Source organism: Cynocephalus volans, chromosome 14, assembly GCF_027409185.1.
Source record: "Cynocephalus volans isolate mCynVol1 chromosome 14, mCynVol1.pri, whole genome shotgun sequence".
Lineage (NCBI taxonomy): Eukaryota > Metazoa > Chordata > Mammalia > Dermoptera > Cynocephalidae > Cynocephalus > Cynocephalus volans.
Window position 1 is genome coordinate 82,778,840 of NC_084473.1, and position 14,636 is coordinate 82,793,475.

Here is a 14,636-nt window from a genome sequence, read left to right on the forward strand (position 1 = left end):
TAAAAGCTGCAAGAGAGAAGCGTCAAATCACCTATAAGGGAGCCCCAATCAGGTTAACATCAGACCTTTCATCACAAATCCTAAAAGCTAGAAAGGAATGGGATGATATTTTCAAAATACTAAAAGACAAAGATTGCCAGCCAAGAATACTCTACCCTGCATGGCTATCCTTCCGAAATGAGGGGCAAATAGTATATTTCTCAGACAAACAAAAACTGCGGGAGTTCACTACCACAAGACCACCCTTACAAGAAATCCTCAAGGGAGTACTGGGTTTGGTTCGTGAAAAATAACTACCACTGCCATAAAAAGCCAAGAAAAATCTAAACCCGCTAGTATAATAAAAATGGCATTCATGAAGAGAAAACAAGCTAACAAAAACACTATCTACAACCTAAGGAACCAACAAACACAGAAAACAAACAGTAAATCAGAAAGCAAGGAACAAAAGACACCTAAGACAACCAAACAACCAATAAAATGCTAGGAATAAATCAACACCTTTCAATAACAACTCTTAATGTAAAAGGCTTAAATTCCCCAATTAAAAGACACAGACTGGCCGACTGGATCAAAAAGCAGGACCCAACTATATGCTGCCTACAAGAGACCCACCTCACCCATAAAGATTCACATAGACTAAGAGTGAAAGGATGGAAAAAGATTTACCAAGCAAACAGAAAAGAAAAACGAGCTGGAGTAGCTATTCTTATATCTGACAAAATAGACTTTAAACTAAAAACCATAAAAAGAGACAATGAGGGACACTACTTAATGATAAAAGGACTGATCCATCAAGAAGACATAACAATCATAAATATGTATGCACCCAATGTTGGAGCAGCCAGATTTATAAAACAAACTCTATTAGACCTAAAGAAGGAAATAGACACTAATACCATAATAGCAGGGGACCTGAAACACCCCACTGTCAATATTAGACAGATCATCTAGGCAAAGAATCAGTAGAGAAACACAAGATCTAAACAATACTCTAGACCAATTGGAATTGGCAGATATCTACAGAACATTCCACCCAACAACCTCAGAATATTCATTCTTCTCAACAGCACATGGATCATTCTCCAGGATAGATCACATATTAGGTCACAAATCAAGTCTCAATAAATTCAAAAAAATTGGAATTATCCCATGTATCTTCTCAGACCACAATGGATTAAAACTAGAAATTAATAACAAACGAAACTCTGGAAACTATACAAACACATGGAAATTAAACAGCATTCTACTTAATGACGTATGGGTCCAAGAAGAAATCAAGCAGGAAATCAAAAAATTTATTGAATCTAATGAAAACAATGATACATCATACCAAAACCTGTGGGATACTGCAAAAGCAGTATTGAGGGGAAAATTTATTGCATTAAACGCTCACTTCAGAAGAATAGAAAGATGGCAAGTGAACAACCTAACACTTCACCTTAAAGAACTAGAAAAACAAGAACAATCCAAACCTAAAGTTAGCAGACGGAAAGAAATCATTAAGATCAGAGCAGAAGTTAATGAAATTGAAAACCAAAAAACAATTCAAAAGATCAACGAATCAAAAAGTTGGTTTTTTGAAAAGATAAATAAAATTGACAAACCATTAGCATGGCTAACTAAAAAGAGAAGAGAGAAGACTCAAATAACAAAAATTAGAAATGAAAAAGGCGATATTACAACTGATTCATCTGAAATACAAGGAATCATTTGAGACTACTATAAACAACTATATGCCAACAAATTTGAAAATCTGGCGGAAATGGATAAATTTCTGGACACACACAAGCTCCCAAAACTGAACCGTGAAGACGTAGAAAATTTGAACAGACCAATAACAATAAAGGAGATTGAAGCTGTTATCAGAAGGCTCCCAACAAAGAAAAGCCCAGGACCAGATGGATTCACAGCAGAATTTTACCAAACATTCAAACAGGAATTGACACCGATTCTTTACAAACTATTCCAAAAGATTGAAACGGATGCAAATCTCCCAAACTCATTCTATGAAGCAAACATCATCCTGATACCAAAACCAGGTAAAGATATAACCAAAAAAGAAAACTACAGGCCGATATCCTTGATGCATATAGATGCAAAAATCCTCACTAAATTACTAGCAAACAGAATACAGCAACACATACGTAAAATTATTCATCACAATCAAGTGGGATTCATCCCAGGGATGCAAGGTTGGTTCAACATACGCAAATCAATAAATGTGATACACCATATTAATAAACTCAAACACAAGGACCATATGATCATCTCTATAGATGCTGAAAAAGCATTTGATAAAGTTCAGCACTCATTCATGACAAAGACCCTCTATAAGTTAGGTATAGAGGGAAAGTATCTCAACATAATTAAAGCCATATATGCCAAACCCACAGCCAATATCATCCTGAATGGGGAAAAGCTGAAAGCTTTTCCTTTAAGAACAGGAACTAGACAAGGATGCCCACTCTCACCACTCCTATTCAACATAGTGTTGGAAGTACTAGCCAGAGCAATCAGAGAAGAGAAGGAAATAAAGGGCATCCAGATTGGAAAAGATGAAGTCAAACTGTCCCTGTTTGCAGATGACATGATCCTATATATCGAACAGCCTAAAACCTCTACAAAAAAACTGCTGGAATTGATAAATGATTTCAGCACAGTAGCAGGATACAAAATCAACACACAAAAATCAGTAGCATTTCTTTTCTCTAATAGTGAACATGCAGAAAGAGAAATCAAGAAAGCCTGCCCATTTACAATAGCCACCAAAAAAATAAAATACTTAGGAATTGAGTTAACCAAGGAGGTGAAAAATCTCTATAATGAGAACTACAAACCACTGCTGAGAGAAATTAGAGAGGATACAAGAAGATGGAAAGATATCCCATGCTCTTGGATTGGAAGAATCAACATAGTGAAAATGTCCATACTACCCAAAGTGATATACAAATTCAATGCAATCCCCATCAAAATTCCAAAGACATTTTTCTCAGAAATGGAAAAAACTATCCAGACATTTATATGGAACAATAAAAGACCACGAATAGCCAAAGCAATGCTGAGCAAAAAAAATAAAGCTGGAGGCATAACACTACCTGACTTTAAGCTATACTACAAAGCTATAATAACCAAAACAGTATGGTACTGGCATAAAAACAGACACACTGACCAATGAAATAGAATAGAGAATCCAGAAATCAACCCACACACTTACTGTCAGCTGATCTTTGACAAAGGCACCAAGCCTATTCAGTGGCGAAGGGACTGCCTCTTCAGCAAATGGTGCTGGGATAACTGGATATCCATATGCAGGAGAATGAAACTAGATCCATACCTCTCACCGTATACTAAAATCAACTCAAAATGGATTAAGGATTTAAATATACACCCTGAAACAATTAAACTTCTTAAAGAAAACATAGGAGAAACACTTCAGGAAATAGGACTGGGCACAGACTTCATGAATACGACCCCAAAAGCATGGGCAACCAAAGGAAAAATAAACAAATGGGATTATATCAAACTAAAAAGCTTCTGCACAGCAAAAGAAACAATTAAAAGAGTTAAAAGACAACCAACAGAGTGGGAGAAAATATTTGCAAAATATATATCTGACAAAGGATTAATATCCAGAATATATAAGGAATTCAAACAACTGTACAAGAAGAAAACAAGCAACCCAATTAAAAAATGGGCAAAAGAGCTAAGTAGGCATTTCTCTAAGGAAGATATACAAATGGCTAACAGACATATGAAAAAATGCTCAACATCACTCAGCATCCGGGAAATGCAAATCAAAACCACATTGAGATACCATCTAACCCCAGTTAGGATGGCTAAAATCCAAAAGACTATGAACGATAAATGCTGGCGAGGCTGCGGAGAAAAAGGAACTCTCATACATTGTTGGTGGGACTGCAAAATGGTGCAGCCTCTATGGAAAATGGTATGGAGGTTCCTCAAACAATTGCAGATAGATCTACCATACGACCCAGCTATCCCACTGTTGGGAATATACCCAGAGGAATGGAAATCATCAAGTCGAAGGTATACCTGTTTCCCATGTTTATCGCAGCACTCTTTACAATAGCGAAGAGTTGGAACCAGCCCAAATGCCCATCATTGGATGAGTGGATACGGAAAATGTGGTACATGTACACAATGGAATACTACTCAGCTATAAAAACGAATGAAATACTGCCATTTGCAACAACATGGATGGACCTTGAGAGAATTATATTAAGTGAAACAAGTCAGGCACAGAAAGAGAAATACCACATGTTCTCACTTATTGGTGGGAGCTAAAAATTAATATATAAATTCACACACACACACACACACACACACACACACAAACGGGGGGGGGAAGAAGATATAACAACTACAATTATTTGAAGTTGATACGACAAGCAAACAGAAAGGACATTGTTGGAGGGGAGGGGGGGAGGGAGAAGGGAGGGAGGTTTTGGTGATGGGGAGCAATAATCAGCCACAATGTATATTGACAAAATAAAATTAAAAAAAAGAAAAAGAAAAAAAAAAAAAAGAAAATATTGAAAATGTATTCACCTTTGTTATATAAAAGCAGTCATTTCTCAAAGGTTTGGGTAATTGAACTGTGACTCCTCAGTCAGACAAAGTAGAGTGAAAAGGCTCTTGGAAGAGATCAGAGCGTCCGGCCTCTCTCCAACTCCAGGAATACCCCCAGTTTTATGAGTGGGGACCGGGACTTCAGGACAATAGAAGAAGAGACATTGACCTACCTGCTCAGAATCTCAAGGGGCATTAGTGGCAGGTCTGAGAATAGAACGTGGATCTCCTGATTTCTGAGGTAGAACTAATCTCTCTGTCTTTCCTCTACCCCAGTGCCCTAACACCCAGCGGCCCTTACTATTTCAGCATGTGTTTCTTTTCGTAAATGTCTGTGGTGTCTTGTTCAGGATTTTCTGTTTCCTGGGAATTCTTTCCCTGTGACCATTATGTTTTTGTAATCTCGGTTCCATGTAAGTTCAGGCTCCCTCAGTTCAGAGTCTAGTTTTACCAGTGTGCAATAGCAGTGTGGCTGGGATCACATGGACTTTGGGCCAGTGGCTGGGTAGATGTTTCCATCCTCGTTTTGCACAAGTCTTCATTTTACTCATTGTGGCACTGACCAAACCCGCAAGCAGTCAGCCCTGACAAGGCTTTGAGACCTGTTGCCCTTCCCTCACTCTTCCTCTTAGTTCCACCCCCTTCCTCTTGCCCTTAGTCTTAATCACCATCCTGAAGTTGGTTTTGATCATTCCCTTATATTTATAATGTTATCATGTATATTTGTACTCATGTACAATTTCTTTGTTTTTAACCTGCTTTTGAGCTTTATATAGAATCAGACTTTTTGATAGTCATCCATTCTATCTTATATAACTAAGTTTATTTCATTCATTTTATTTCTATGTTAATTGCCTTTTTCCTTAAATTTTACTTTTTCACTTTTTACTATGTAAATATTTTCCAAACACACTGAAAACTCGAGAGTCTAGTACAGTGACTCCCATATACTCTCCCCCAGTTAAAACAGCTATCCTCGTTTTGCCATAGTTGTTTCCTTAGCTCTGCCCGTTATATTTTTCTTTCACCATTTTAAAGCACATCTCATGTATCTTATGATTTTACCCTAACACCAAATGCTTTACCTACTCATAGGGCTATTCCTTCAGCAAGTTGGAAAAGAGGAAAATACAACAGGGTTCTAAGGCCCTTGTTCAGGTTGGAATGGTGAGGCACCCACTCGTAGGCATAGCCCCACTTAAACTGCAGCCCAGTCAGGCCAGAGATAAAGTCCTCTTCCAGACAGTATGAGGCCTTTTCAGAGGCTGGCAGGTTAGAAAACGGCCTCTGCTTACCAACTACACACCATGCTTCCTTCTGCTGCCCAGTTCAAGAAGCAAAGTCCTAGAGTCAGGATGGGCCATCCAAGGTGACTACAGGGCTTGGTGAGCTTCAGGGTGGTTGCTGAGCAAAGTGAGCCTCATCCTGTGGGTAAGGAATTAGAGCCCAGACTATGAAGATCAAAGAGGACCTCTCGCTCGGGCTCACCCGTTTTATAGTTGAGAGAACCAAGGAACACATTGGGTGGTGTTTCCTCTTACACTGAGTGTGGCCATTTGCGTTCCCAGTTTTATGTGTATGTGAGTGGGGACTTTCCATTAGACTCCCCATCTTGAGTGGACCTTGGGATTTATTTGTCCCTTGCCCCTTAGCCACCTAGGATGTGGCAACCAACACTTGAGTGTACCTGGTTAAACCAATGTCCTTTAGGCAAATCTTAGCTTCAGGAGTCCACTTTACCACTTCAGTTTCCTGCTATTTTTAGCTTCCAAGTGTTCTTTTCTTGCCCACACTTTGATTCATTAAAAAAAAATTTTTTTTCAATAATTTTATCCAGAATTTTTAGTTCTCAGCAGGAGGGTCTGTCAGGGAACTACTTTGCCTATTACCAGAAACAGAAATCTTAGAATTAAGAGTTATTTTTTATTTTTATAATTAAATATTTGATGGGATTATTTTCTTTCGGAGTTGATAGGATAAAAGAATTTAATATTAAATATTGTTATCTTACTTTTCATGATTGGAGAGGAAGCCTTTAAATTTTGTGATCACGTGTCTCCCAGGGAGTGGAAAAGACTGTGGCAGGCTTTGTTGTTTTCAGTAAATATAAGGAACTTTCTTTTTTCTTTTTTTTTTTAACAGGATTAATCACTCCAGAAGATCGGAAATATGGAACAACAAATCTTCACTTAGATGTATCAGATGCAGCTAATGTCATGGTCTATGTGGGAATTCCCAAAGGACAGTGTGAGCAAGAAGAAGGTAGGCTGCTAAGCACAGAAGTAGGGCTTACTCTGTGACGTATGGCCTGTGGGCTGATGTTTGCTTTCTCTCTCCCTAGAAGTCCTTAAAACCATCCAAGATGGAGATTCTGATGATCTCACAATAAAGCGATTTATTGAAGGAAAAGAGAAGCCAGGTGCTCTCTGGCACATTTATGCTGCTAAGGACACAGAGAAGATAAGGGAATTCCTTAAAAAGGTGTGCTCCTTAAATCTGTGGCATGTGAGGAGAGACACAGAGAATAGCAGTATTGTAAATTACATGTCATGAACTGACTGGCTTGCTAGGGGAATTGTCACAACGAGATCTGTACATGTCAGATTGGAGAGACTGACAGTGGTTGCTAAAGAACAAGGATTCTAAATGATTAGGGTCATACTTTTAAAAAGAGGAGGCTTTGTCTTTTACCTTATGTCTGTGTTTTATACTATAAGCACATTTGGAGATTTTTCTTCTCTGCCTTCAGGTTAGTTCATCTGGCCATCTCCTAGCATCTATTTGCTTTTATTGCCTTGAAAATCTGAATGCTTCAAAAGTTCATGTATCAATCCTTGGCCTTGAGTGGCCATGTTCTGAGTGTTTCTGAGGTCCCTGTTGGTTTTATCCATCTTCAGTGAGAGGCTCTACTTGTGGTCATTATCAAGGGATGAGTGGAAGATTCTAGGTTTCCACTGTAGTTGGCAGATTGTTCAGCAAGAGCTCTGTGTAGAAGTTCTAGACAACTGGAAAGATGGGGTGTATTCAGTTTTAAATTTGTTGGGCACTGAGGCTGCTGGTTGCAATCCAGGTATCTTTGGCTGATATTCTTTGGTCGTTCATGAGGTGTGGATATGAACACTCCTAGCCCTTTGCCTGGCACCAAGTAGGTCATTAATGAAAGTTATTTGAATCAAAGTGTTTCTGTCTAAGGATCATTTGACTCTTTCTGAAAACCCACTTGTCTGTGTTTTGCCAGATTCTGCATCTAGAATAAACAAGTTTAATCTGTAGCTATCTTTGGGACTGTTTCATAACTCAGATTGTTAAGTGAATACACGTTTTTAATAACTGCAGAACAAGTTTATTTCTAAGGAACTTGAGCCTATTTATATTTCAAAGTCTAGACTAAAGTATTGTCCAAATACAGTATTTTCAAAAATAATGCAGACTGCCAGTCATGGTTTGTAGGAAATGACAGCAGGGAAGCTGCATTTTCTTTGTCATTCTTCTGTCAGTTCATTCAATTAATGTTTTTGTACTGCTTGTCTTTTTCTGCCAATGGGGACACTTAAGTTGAAGAAGTCCTGGCATTTACTGACTGCCAACATTGTTCAGGGGGAAAAATGCCCTCAGTAGGCCTTAGCATGTTGCTCAGTTGCATAATATTTTGAATGTATTCTAGGTATCAGAAGAGCAAGGTCAAGAAAACCCAGCAGACCATGATCCTATTCATGATCAGAGCTGGTATTTAGACCGATCACTAAGAAAGCGTCTTCATCAAGAGTATGGAGTTCAGGGCTGGGCTATTGTACAGTTTCTTGGAGATGTGGTATTTATCCCAGCAGGAGCTCCACATCAGGCAAGAACCATTATTATTTTTTTTATTATTCCTTTTAAACTATGAACTTTTGAGTTTGTTACTGATGTGGCTTGTTTTTTTCCAGGTTCATAACTTATATAGCTGTATCAAAGTGGCTGAAGATTTTGTTTCTCCAGAGCATGTTAAACACTGCTTCTGGCTTACTCAGGAATTCCGTTATCTGTCACAGACTCACACCAATCATGAAGACAAATTACAGGTAAAAATAGTATTGATTCCTGATATTCTCTGGTTCTGGCTTCATTGCCCCTTATTGATCTTGTAAAGAGAGTCAGTGAATGTGGCCATGTCACACTCTGTACAGTGAGTTGATGGCTTTTGATCTAGTTGCACTATCTACTTAAGTGGAGGAGGAACAAACTTAGAGGAAATCTCACCTTTGATACTGTTTAGACTCTGTAAGAGGCTGTGCCCAAAGAGAAAGGCTTTAGTACTGAAAATAGATCTGACTTCTGATCCTGGCTCAGCTACCAGTCAAGGGTCTCGACCTTTAGTTCTGCAGTGTTCTCATCAACCTTAGGTACAGCAGAACTGAGTCTCTGGGATCTAGAATCGAAAGGGGTCTGGGGAGGTAGTATTTTGAAAAGGCTCTCCATAGTGAATTATGTAACATGAGAATTAGGGAAATATGTAAACTCTGAAAAATACCAGACATATACATTGGACTTTGCCTCTCCCTGCACTCACCAGGGGTAGGGCCATGGGGCATCAAAGCCTGTATACAAGGGGAGAAATGAGCTTTTCAGTTCTTCAAAAGAGGCATGGGTTTAAAATGTGTATGAAATACTGGTCTGAAGGATCCTAGGGGCCTTTCCAGTATTGGTATTTTATATTGAATATTTAGCTTTAGATTCTGAGAGAAGGTAATAATATTGGTAGAGAGAGAGAGAGGTATTCTTAGTGAGAGATTTTAGATTTAATCGTAAAATGACCATATTTTCTCCCATTCTCTTAGGTGAAGAATGTTATCTACCATGCAGTGAAAGATGCAGTTGCTATGCTGAAAGCCAGTGAATCCAGTTTTGGCAAACCTTAATCCCTGCACATTGGCAGTGAATTACTGGCAGCTGTTCAAACTCTTCAGGCAAGATTCCTGTGGACTTTGAGATTCATGTTACCTCATCCTCTTTTTTAAACTGTATCTGACTTGGAAGCGTACTTTAATGTATATTTCTAGTGTTTACAGACACTAAATGTGTATATGTAGTAACTATTTACAAAACGTGCATCCTTAAACTGTGACTTCTCACCTAGTACAGAACTTTTACCAGGCTATAAAAACAAAACCTCTTATCAGCTCTGGAACGATATGTGCAGTTATTCCCTAGCTGTTTGTTTGGACAGCTTAGTCAAATGGGTTTATAACTATTAGGAATCACTGCACAGTTTATTTGGGTGGTATTTTGTCTCTGTCTCAGTACTTGCTCCCCCACCCCTTAGGGTCCAGAAGAGCAGTGGAGGAAGTGACAGCTGATGATGCAGTTCTTACTGTATTGCATAGGACTGGCATTATATAGCAGAAATCAACTACTGTACAATTCTTGGGGTTAACCATCTTTAGTTAAATGGAATTTTAATTTAAATGAAGCTTTGCTAATTTTGAGTGTTAAGCATTTTGCATTAAAATATTCATATAATAATTTGGTCTAGTTTATTGGCATTGTCCTCTGATTGTGGATTCAGCACACCTTTTATAAAATGCTGGTGTAAGAGATTGCTCCAGGAACTCTTCTTAAAAGCAAATAAGATGCTATAGTGATTTCTTAATGATTATTACAGTGCTAACATGGAAATTCTCCCCAGCCAGGTGGAAACCCAGTCACACATTTGCAAAGAAACACCACCTATTCATTAAGTTTAGACATGGGAATTAACCAAAAAACCAAATAGTGACTAGTTAAATGATTCTTAAAAGGTAAGAGATCAAAATTCTTTATCTCCCTTCTGGCCCTTCATAATATGAGTGTTTACAAAGGAAAATGAAGTTATTAGAAATTTTAGAACAGCAGTAGTACCTAAGGTATTCATCTCTGTGAAGGAAGAAAATTCAAAAAGCAGCTGCCTTTTTATAGCCAACTAATTCTCTTAGGCTGTTAAAGCTGTAGTCAAGGAATTCAATTGAAATCAAGTAGTACAGACAAAGGCCTTAGAGCCTGGGTTTTAACCTGTGGGCTGAGTAGGAAGTCGAAGATCTCCTTAAAGCCAAAATCTTTAATTGGATGAGTTTTCAAAAACATTAACATTTCCTGAAAGGAATAAGTAGAAATGGCTGCCTATTTCAGTGGGAAAAGTTTTCCCTGTGAATTTTTTAGAAGCAACTTTATTCATGTTTGGGTCTAGAATTTACACTGAAGCCACCTTCAAGCCAGGCTTCAAAAGAGTTCTATAGATAGTTCTAAGGACTGTTATTCATAATCAAATTCATTGTAACAACAAACATAAAAACAAAAAGCCGCTATAAGCAAGAGTCAGCAAGAATCTTCATATAATTGTCATATTTGACCTGCAAAGTTTGCAGATTCTGGAATGATTCGATACTTATTCTGAAATGTTTAATATGTTTAAAGAAATGAGAGTATAGCAGATATGTCTAAGGGATTGCCAGAAAGGACCAGACAGATTTCCATAGAACTTATGGAAATGAAACATCGTTAAAATTAGAAATTCAGTATATGAGAAAAACATCAGGAAAAAGTTCTATGAACTGGATGATTAGAAAAAATACATGGAATATAGGATTGAATTATAGGAAACTATAAAGAGATGTTAACTTATGAGGAAGACCCAGAAAAATAAAGGTTTCATCAGTGACTGTAAGAATTTGGGTGTGAAGGAGGTTGATACTCAGAGATGACAGAATTTTCCAGTGCTTATGATACTTGATCAGATTGAGGAAGCCCAGACCATGAAGAATAAGTTTTAAAATCCACAGCTGTGTGGTATGTAGTAATAAGCTTAAAGAATACTAGAAACAGGGCTGGCTGGTGGCTCACTTTGGGGAGCATGGTGCTGCTAACACCAAGGTCAAGGGTTCAGATCTCCATACCAGCCAGCTGCCAAAAAGAATACTAGAAACAAATAGGTTCTCAAAAGCAGCTGCGGGGGGCGGGCAGGTGGGAAACCATGATCTTCAAAGAAGTGACAGACTGACAGGTGACTTCCCAACAGCAACAGTGGAAATCAAGAAAGTACAGCCATTCTTAATGTGCTGGACAACATTCCTGAAAACAGAAGTCTAGGTCTAGCAAAATTATTTTTCCTTTTCTTTATATTTTCAGACAGAAACCAGAGTTTATTTTCAAACCTTGCTGAAGGAACTTCTAAGGACATCCTTAGGAAAGAAAACTCCACATCATGCAAGAAAAAATGATATATAAAAATTTAAGCAAACGTGGTATAATACTAAGTATTTCTAGAAGTTTAGAGAATTTCCCCCAAAAAGTTAAAAATAGAGTTACTATATGTTCAAGCAATTTCAACTCCTAGATGTATGAGGGGACATTAAAACATTTGTGGAAAATAGAATTAAAAGATAATAAAACTTTATTTCTCAACATAAGCTCCACCAAGTTTTATAAGTGATGACACCAGCCATTTAATCCATCCCTGAGGAACCGAGGGACCTAAGAATTTAACCATGTCAATGCAATCTTTTTTTGCATTATTAACTAAAGAAAAATGGTGCCCTTGAAAGATAATTTTATATCGGGAAACAAAAGGAAGTCAGAAGGAGCCAAATCAGCACTGTAAGGTGGATATCTAATGGTGTCCAATCAAAACTCTCAAAATTTCCCTTGAGTGACGAGAGGAGTGAGCAGGAGCATTGTTGTGGAGGACTCTGGTGAAGCTTTTCTGGGTGTTTTTTTGCTAAGACTTTGGCTTTCTCTAAACACTCTCATAATTAAAGCAGATGTTACTGTTCTTTGGCCCCCCCAGAAAGTCCACAAACAAAATGCCTTGAGCATGCCAAAAACTGTTCCTATAACCTTTGCTCTTGATTAGCCCACTTTTGATTTGACTGGACCACTTCCACCTCTTGGTAGCCATGGATTTGAATGTGTTTTGTCTTCAAAATTGTACTGGTAAAGCCATGTTTCATCTTATGTTACAATTCTTCGAAGAAATGCTTTAGGATCTTGATCCCATTTGTTTAAAATTTCCATTGAAAGCTCTACTCTTGTCTGCAGCTGATATGAGCACAACAGTTTTGGCACCCATCCAGCAGTAAGTTTGCTCAACTTTATTTTTTCAGTTAGAATTGTGTAAGCTGAACCATTTGAAAAGTATATGCTGTTGGCTATTGTTTCTGCTGATAATCATCAGTCCTCTTCAGTTAAAGCATGAACAAGATTAATTTTTTCCTTGCAGATGATCTGCCACTGCAGGCTTTGTCTTCAACATCGTCTTGTCCCTTCTTAAAAAGCAAGTTACCCATTTATAAACTACTGATTTCTTTGGGGCACGTGTCCATTGACAAATGAATGTGTGGTATGTACATACAATGGAGTATCATTCACCCTTAAAAAGGAAGGAAATTCTGACACATGCTATAACGTAGGTGAATCTTGAAAACATACTAAATGAAAGGAGCCAGACATAAAAGAACAAATATTGTATTATTCCACTTAGATTCCTAGTCAAATTTATAGAGACAAAAAGTAGAATGATGGTTACCAGGGGCTGGGAGGCAGGAGGACTGGAAAGTTGTTATTTCATGAGTACAGAGTTTCTGTATTGTATGTGAAAAAGTTCCAGAAATGGATAGTCATGATGGTTGCAGAGCACTGTGAATGTACTTAATACCACTAAATTGTACACTGAAAATGGTTTAAATGGTAAATTTTATTTTATGTATATTTTACTACAATAAAAAAATAACACCCAAGTAGGAAAAGCCTTTGGAGTTGAACGAGGAAATGACATTTTGAAAATAATTAATTAAAGAAGCACAAAAGTAGGAACAAAAAACACAGGACTTTTCTAAATATTCCAATTACAAGATACAGATCGTCTGACTGGATTAAATAAAAGAGATAGTGTGACCATGGGTTAAAAATAAAAGTGTAGAAAAAGTCATACCATGCAAACTAATACAGAGCAAAGTTATGGCTATATTAATATGAGACAATTTGCCTTTAAATCATATAGGAAAAAAAAGATGAGTTATAAACCAAAAATACAATACTGGCTATTATATTTACCTATGTAATTACCCTTACTGTGTTCTTTAGTTTGTATGGCTTTTAAATTACTGCGTGTCATTTCATTTCAGCCTTTAGGACTCACTTTAGCATTTATTGTAGGGCAGGTTTTCTAGTAATGAACTCCCTTACCTTTGTTTTTCAAGAAATATCTTAATTTCTCCTTTATTCTTGAGGGATGGTTTTGCTGGATATAGAATTCCTCATCAAGTTTTCTTCTTTGAGCACCTTAAATATGTTATCCTATTGCCTTTCTGCCTCGATGGATTCTGATGAAAAATTGTGTTTTTATTAAGAATCACTTGTACATGACAAGCCATGTCTCTTGCTGCTTTAAAGATTATCTTAGTCTTTTTCTTCCAACAGTGGATCCTTTTGAGTTTGTTTGAAATTCAGTGAGCTGCTTGGATGTTGGATTCATGTCTTTCAGATTTAGGAGGTCTTCAGCCATTACTTATTAACTTTATTTCTGTCCCTCTTGCTTCTTCTGGAACTGCCATAATGAGCTTGATGGTCTTCCACAAGTCCCTTAGGCTTTGTTAGCTTTTCTTCATTCTTTTTTCTTTCTTCTCAGACTGGATTTTTCCAATTGTTCTATTTTCAAATTTGCAGATTCTTCCTTCTGCCCACTCAAATCTGCTATTGAACCTCTCTAGTGTATTTTTCATTTCAATTATTTTACATTTCAGCTCCAGAATGTTTATGTGGTTACATTTTATAATTTCTATATCTTTATTAATATTGTCAATATCAGGTCTATGGCCTAGAACTACATTTCTGAAATGGTTCGGCGGCTGGGGGATGTTAATTCTGATGTCTTAAAAGAAAACTGTCTTGGTCAATTACATTTGGAAAAAGTATATGAAAGGCTCTGAAAAGTTAAAAAGAAACCTGTTTTATGTTTTATTTCAACCAAATATCTCCCAAGTTTATCTACTGTAAGTTGAGCATTTGAAGAGTAACTGTCACTAGGGTAGGAC

At 37.4% G+C, this 14,636-nt stretch overlaps 1 protein-coding gene across 2 annotated transcripts in view; it reads left to right on the plus strand.

Annotated features, from left to right (window-relative positions):
- Positions 1–10,095, plus strand: part of KDM3A (lysine demethylase 3A) — a 54,188-nt gene extending 44,093 nt beyond the window's left edge. For both annotated transcript variants that reach the window (XM_063078619.1, XM_063078618.1), the window contains exons 22-26: positions 6,736–6,855; positions 6,935–7,074; positions 8,258–8,434; positions 8,520–8,654; positions 9,411–10,095. In XM_063078619.1, the coding sequence (XP_062934689.1) occupies positions 6,736–6,855; positions 6,935–7,074; positions 8,258–8,434; positions 8,520–8,654; positions 9,411–9,491 (653 nt within the window). In that variant the 3' untranslated portion in view covers positions 9,492–10,095. The remainder of the gene's footprint in view (positions 1–6,735; positions 6,856–6,934; positions 7,075–8,257; positions 8,435–8,519; positions 8,655–9,410) is intronic.
- The last annotated feature ends 4,541 nt before the right edge of the window (positions 10,096–14,636 follow it).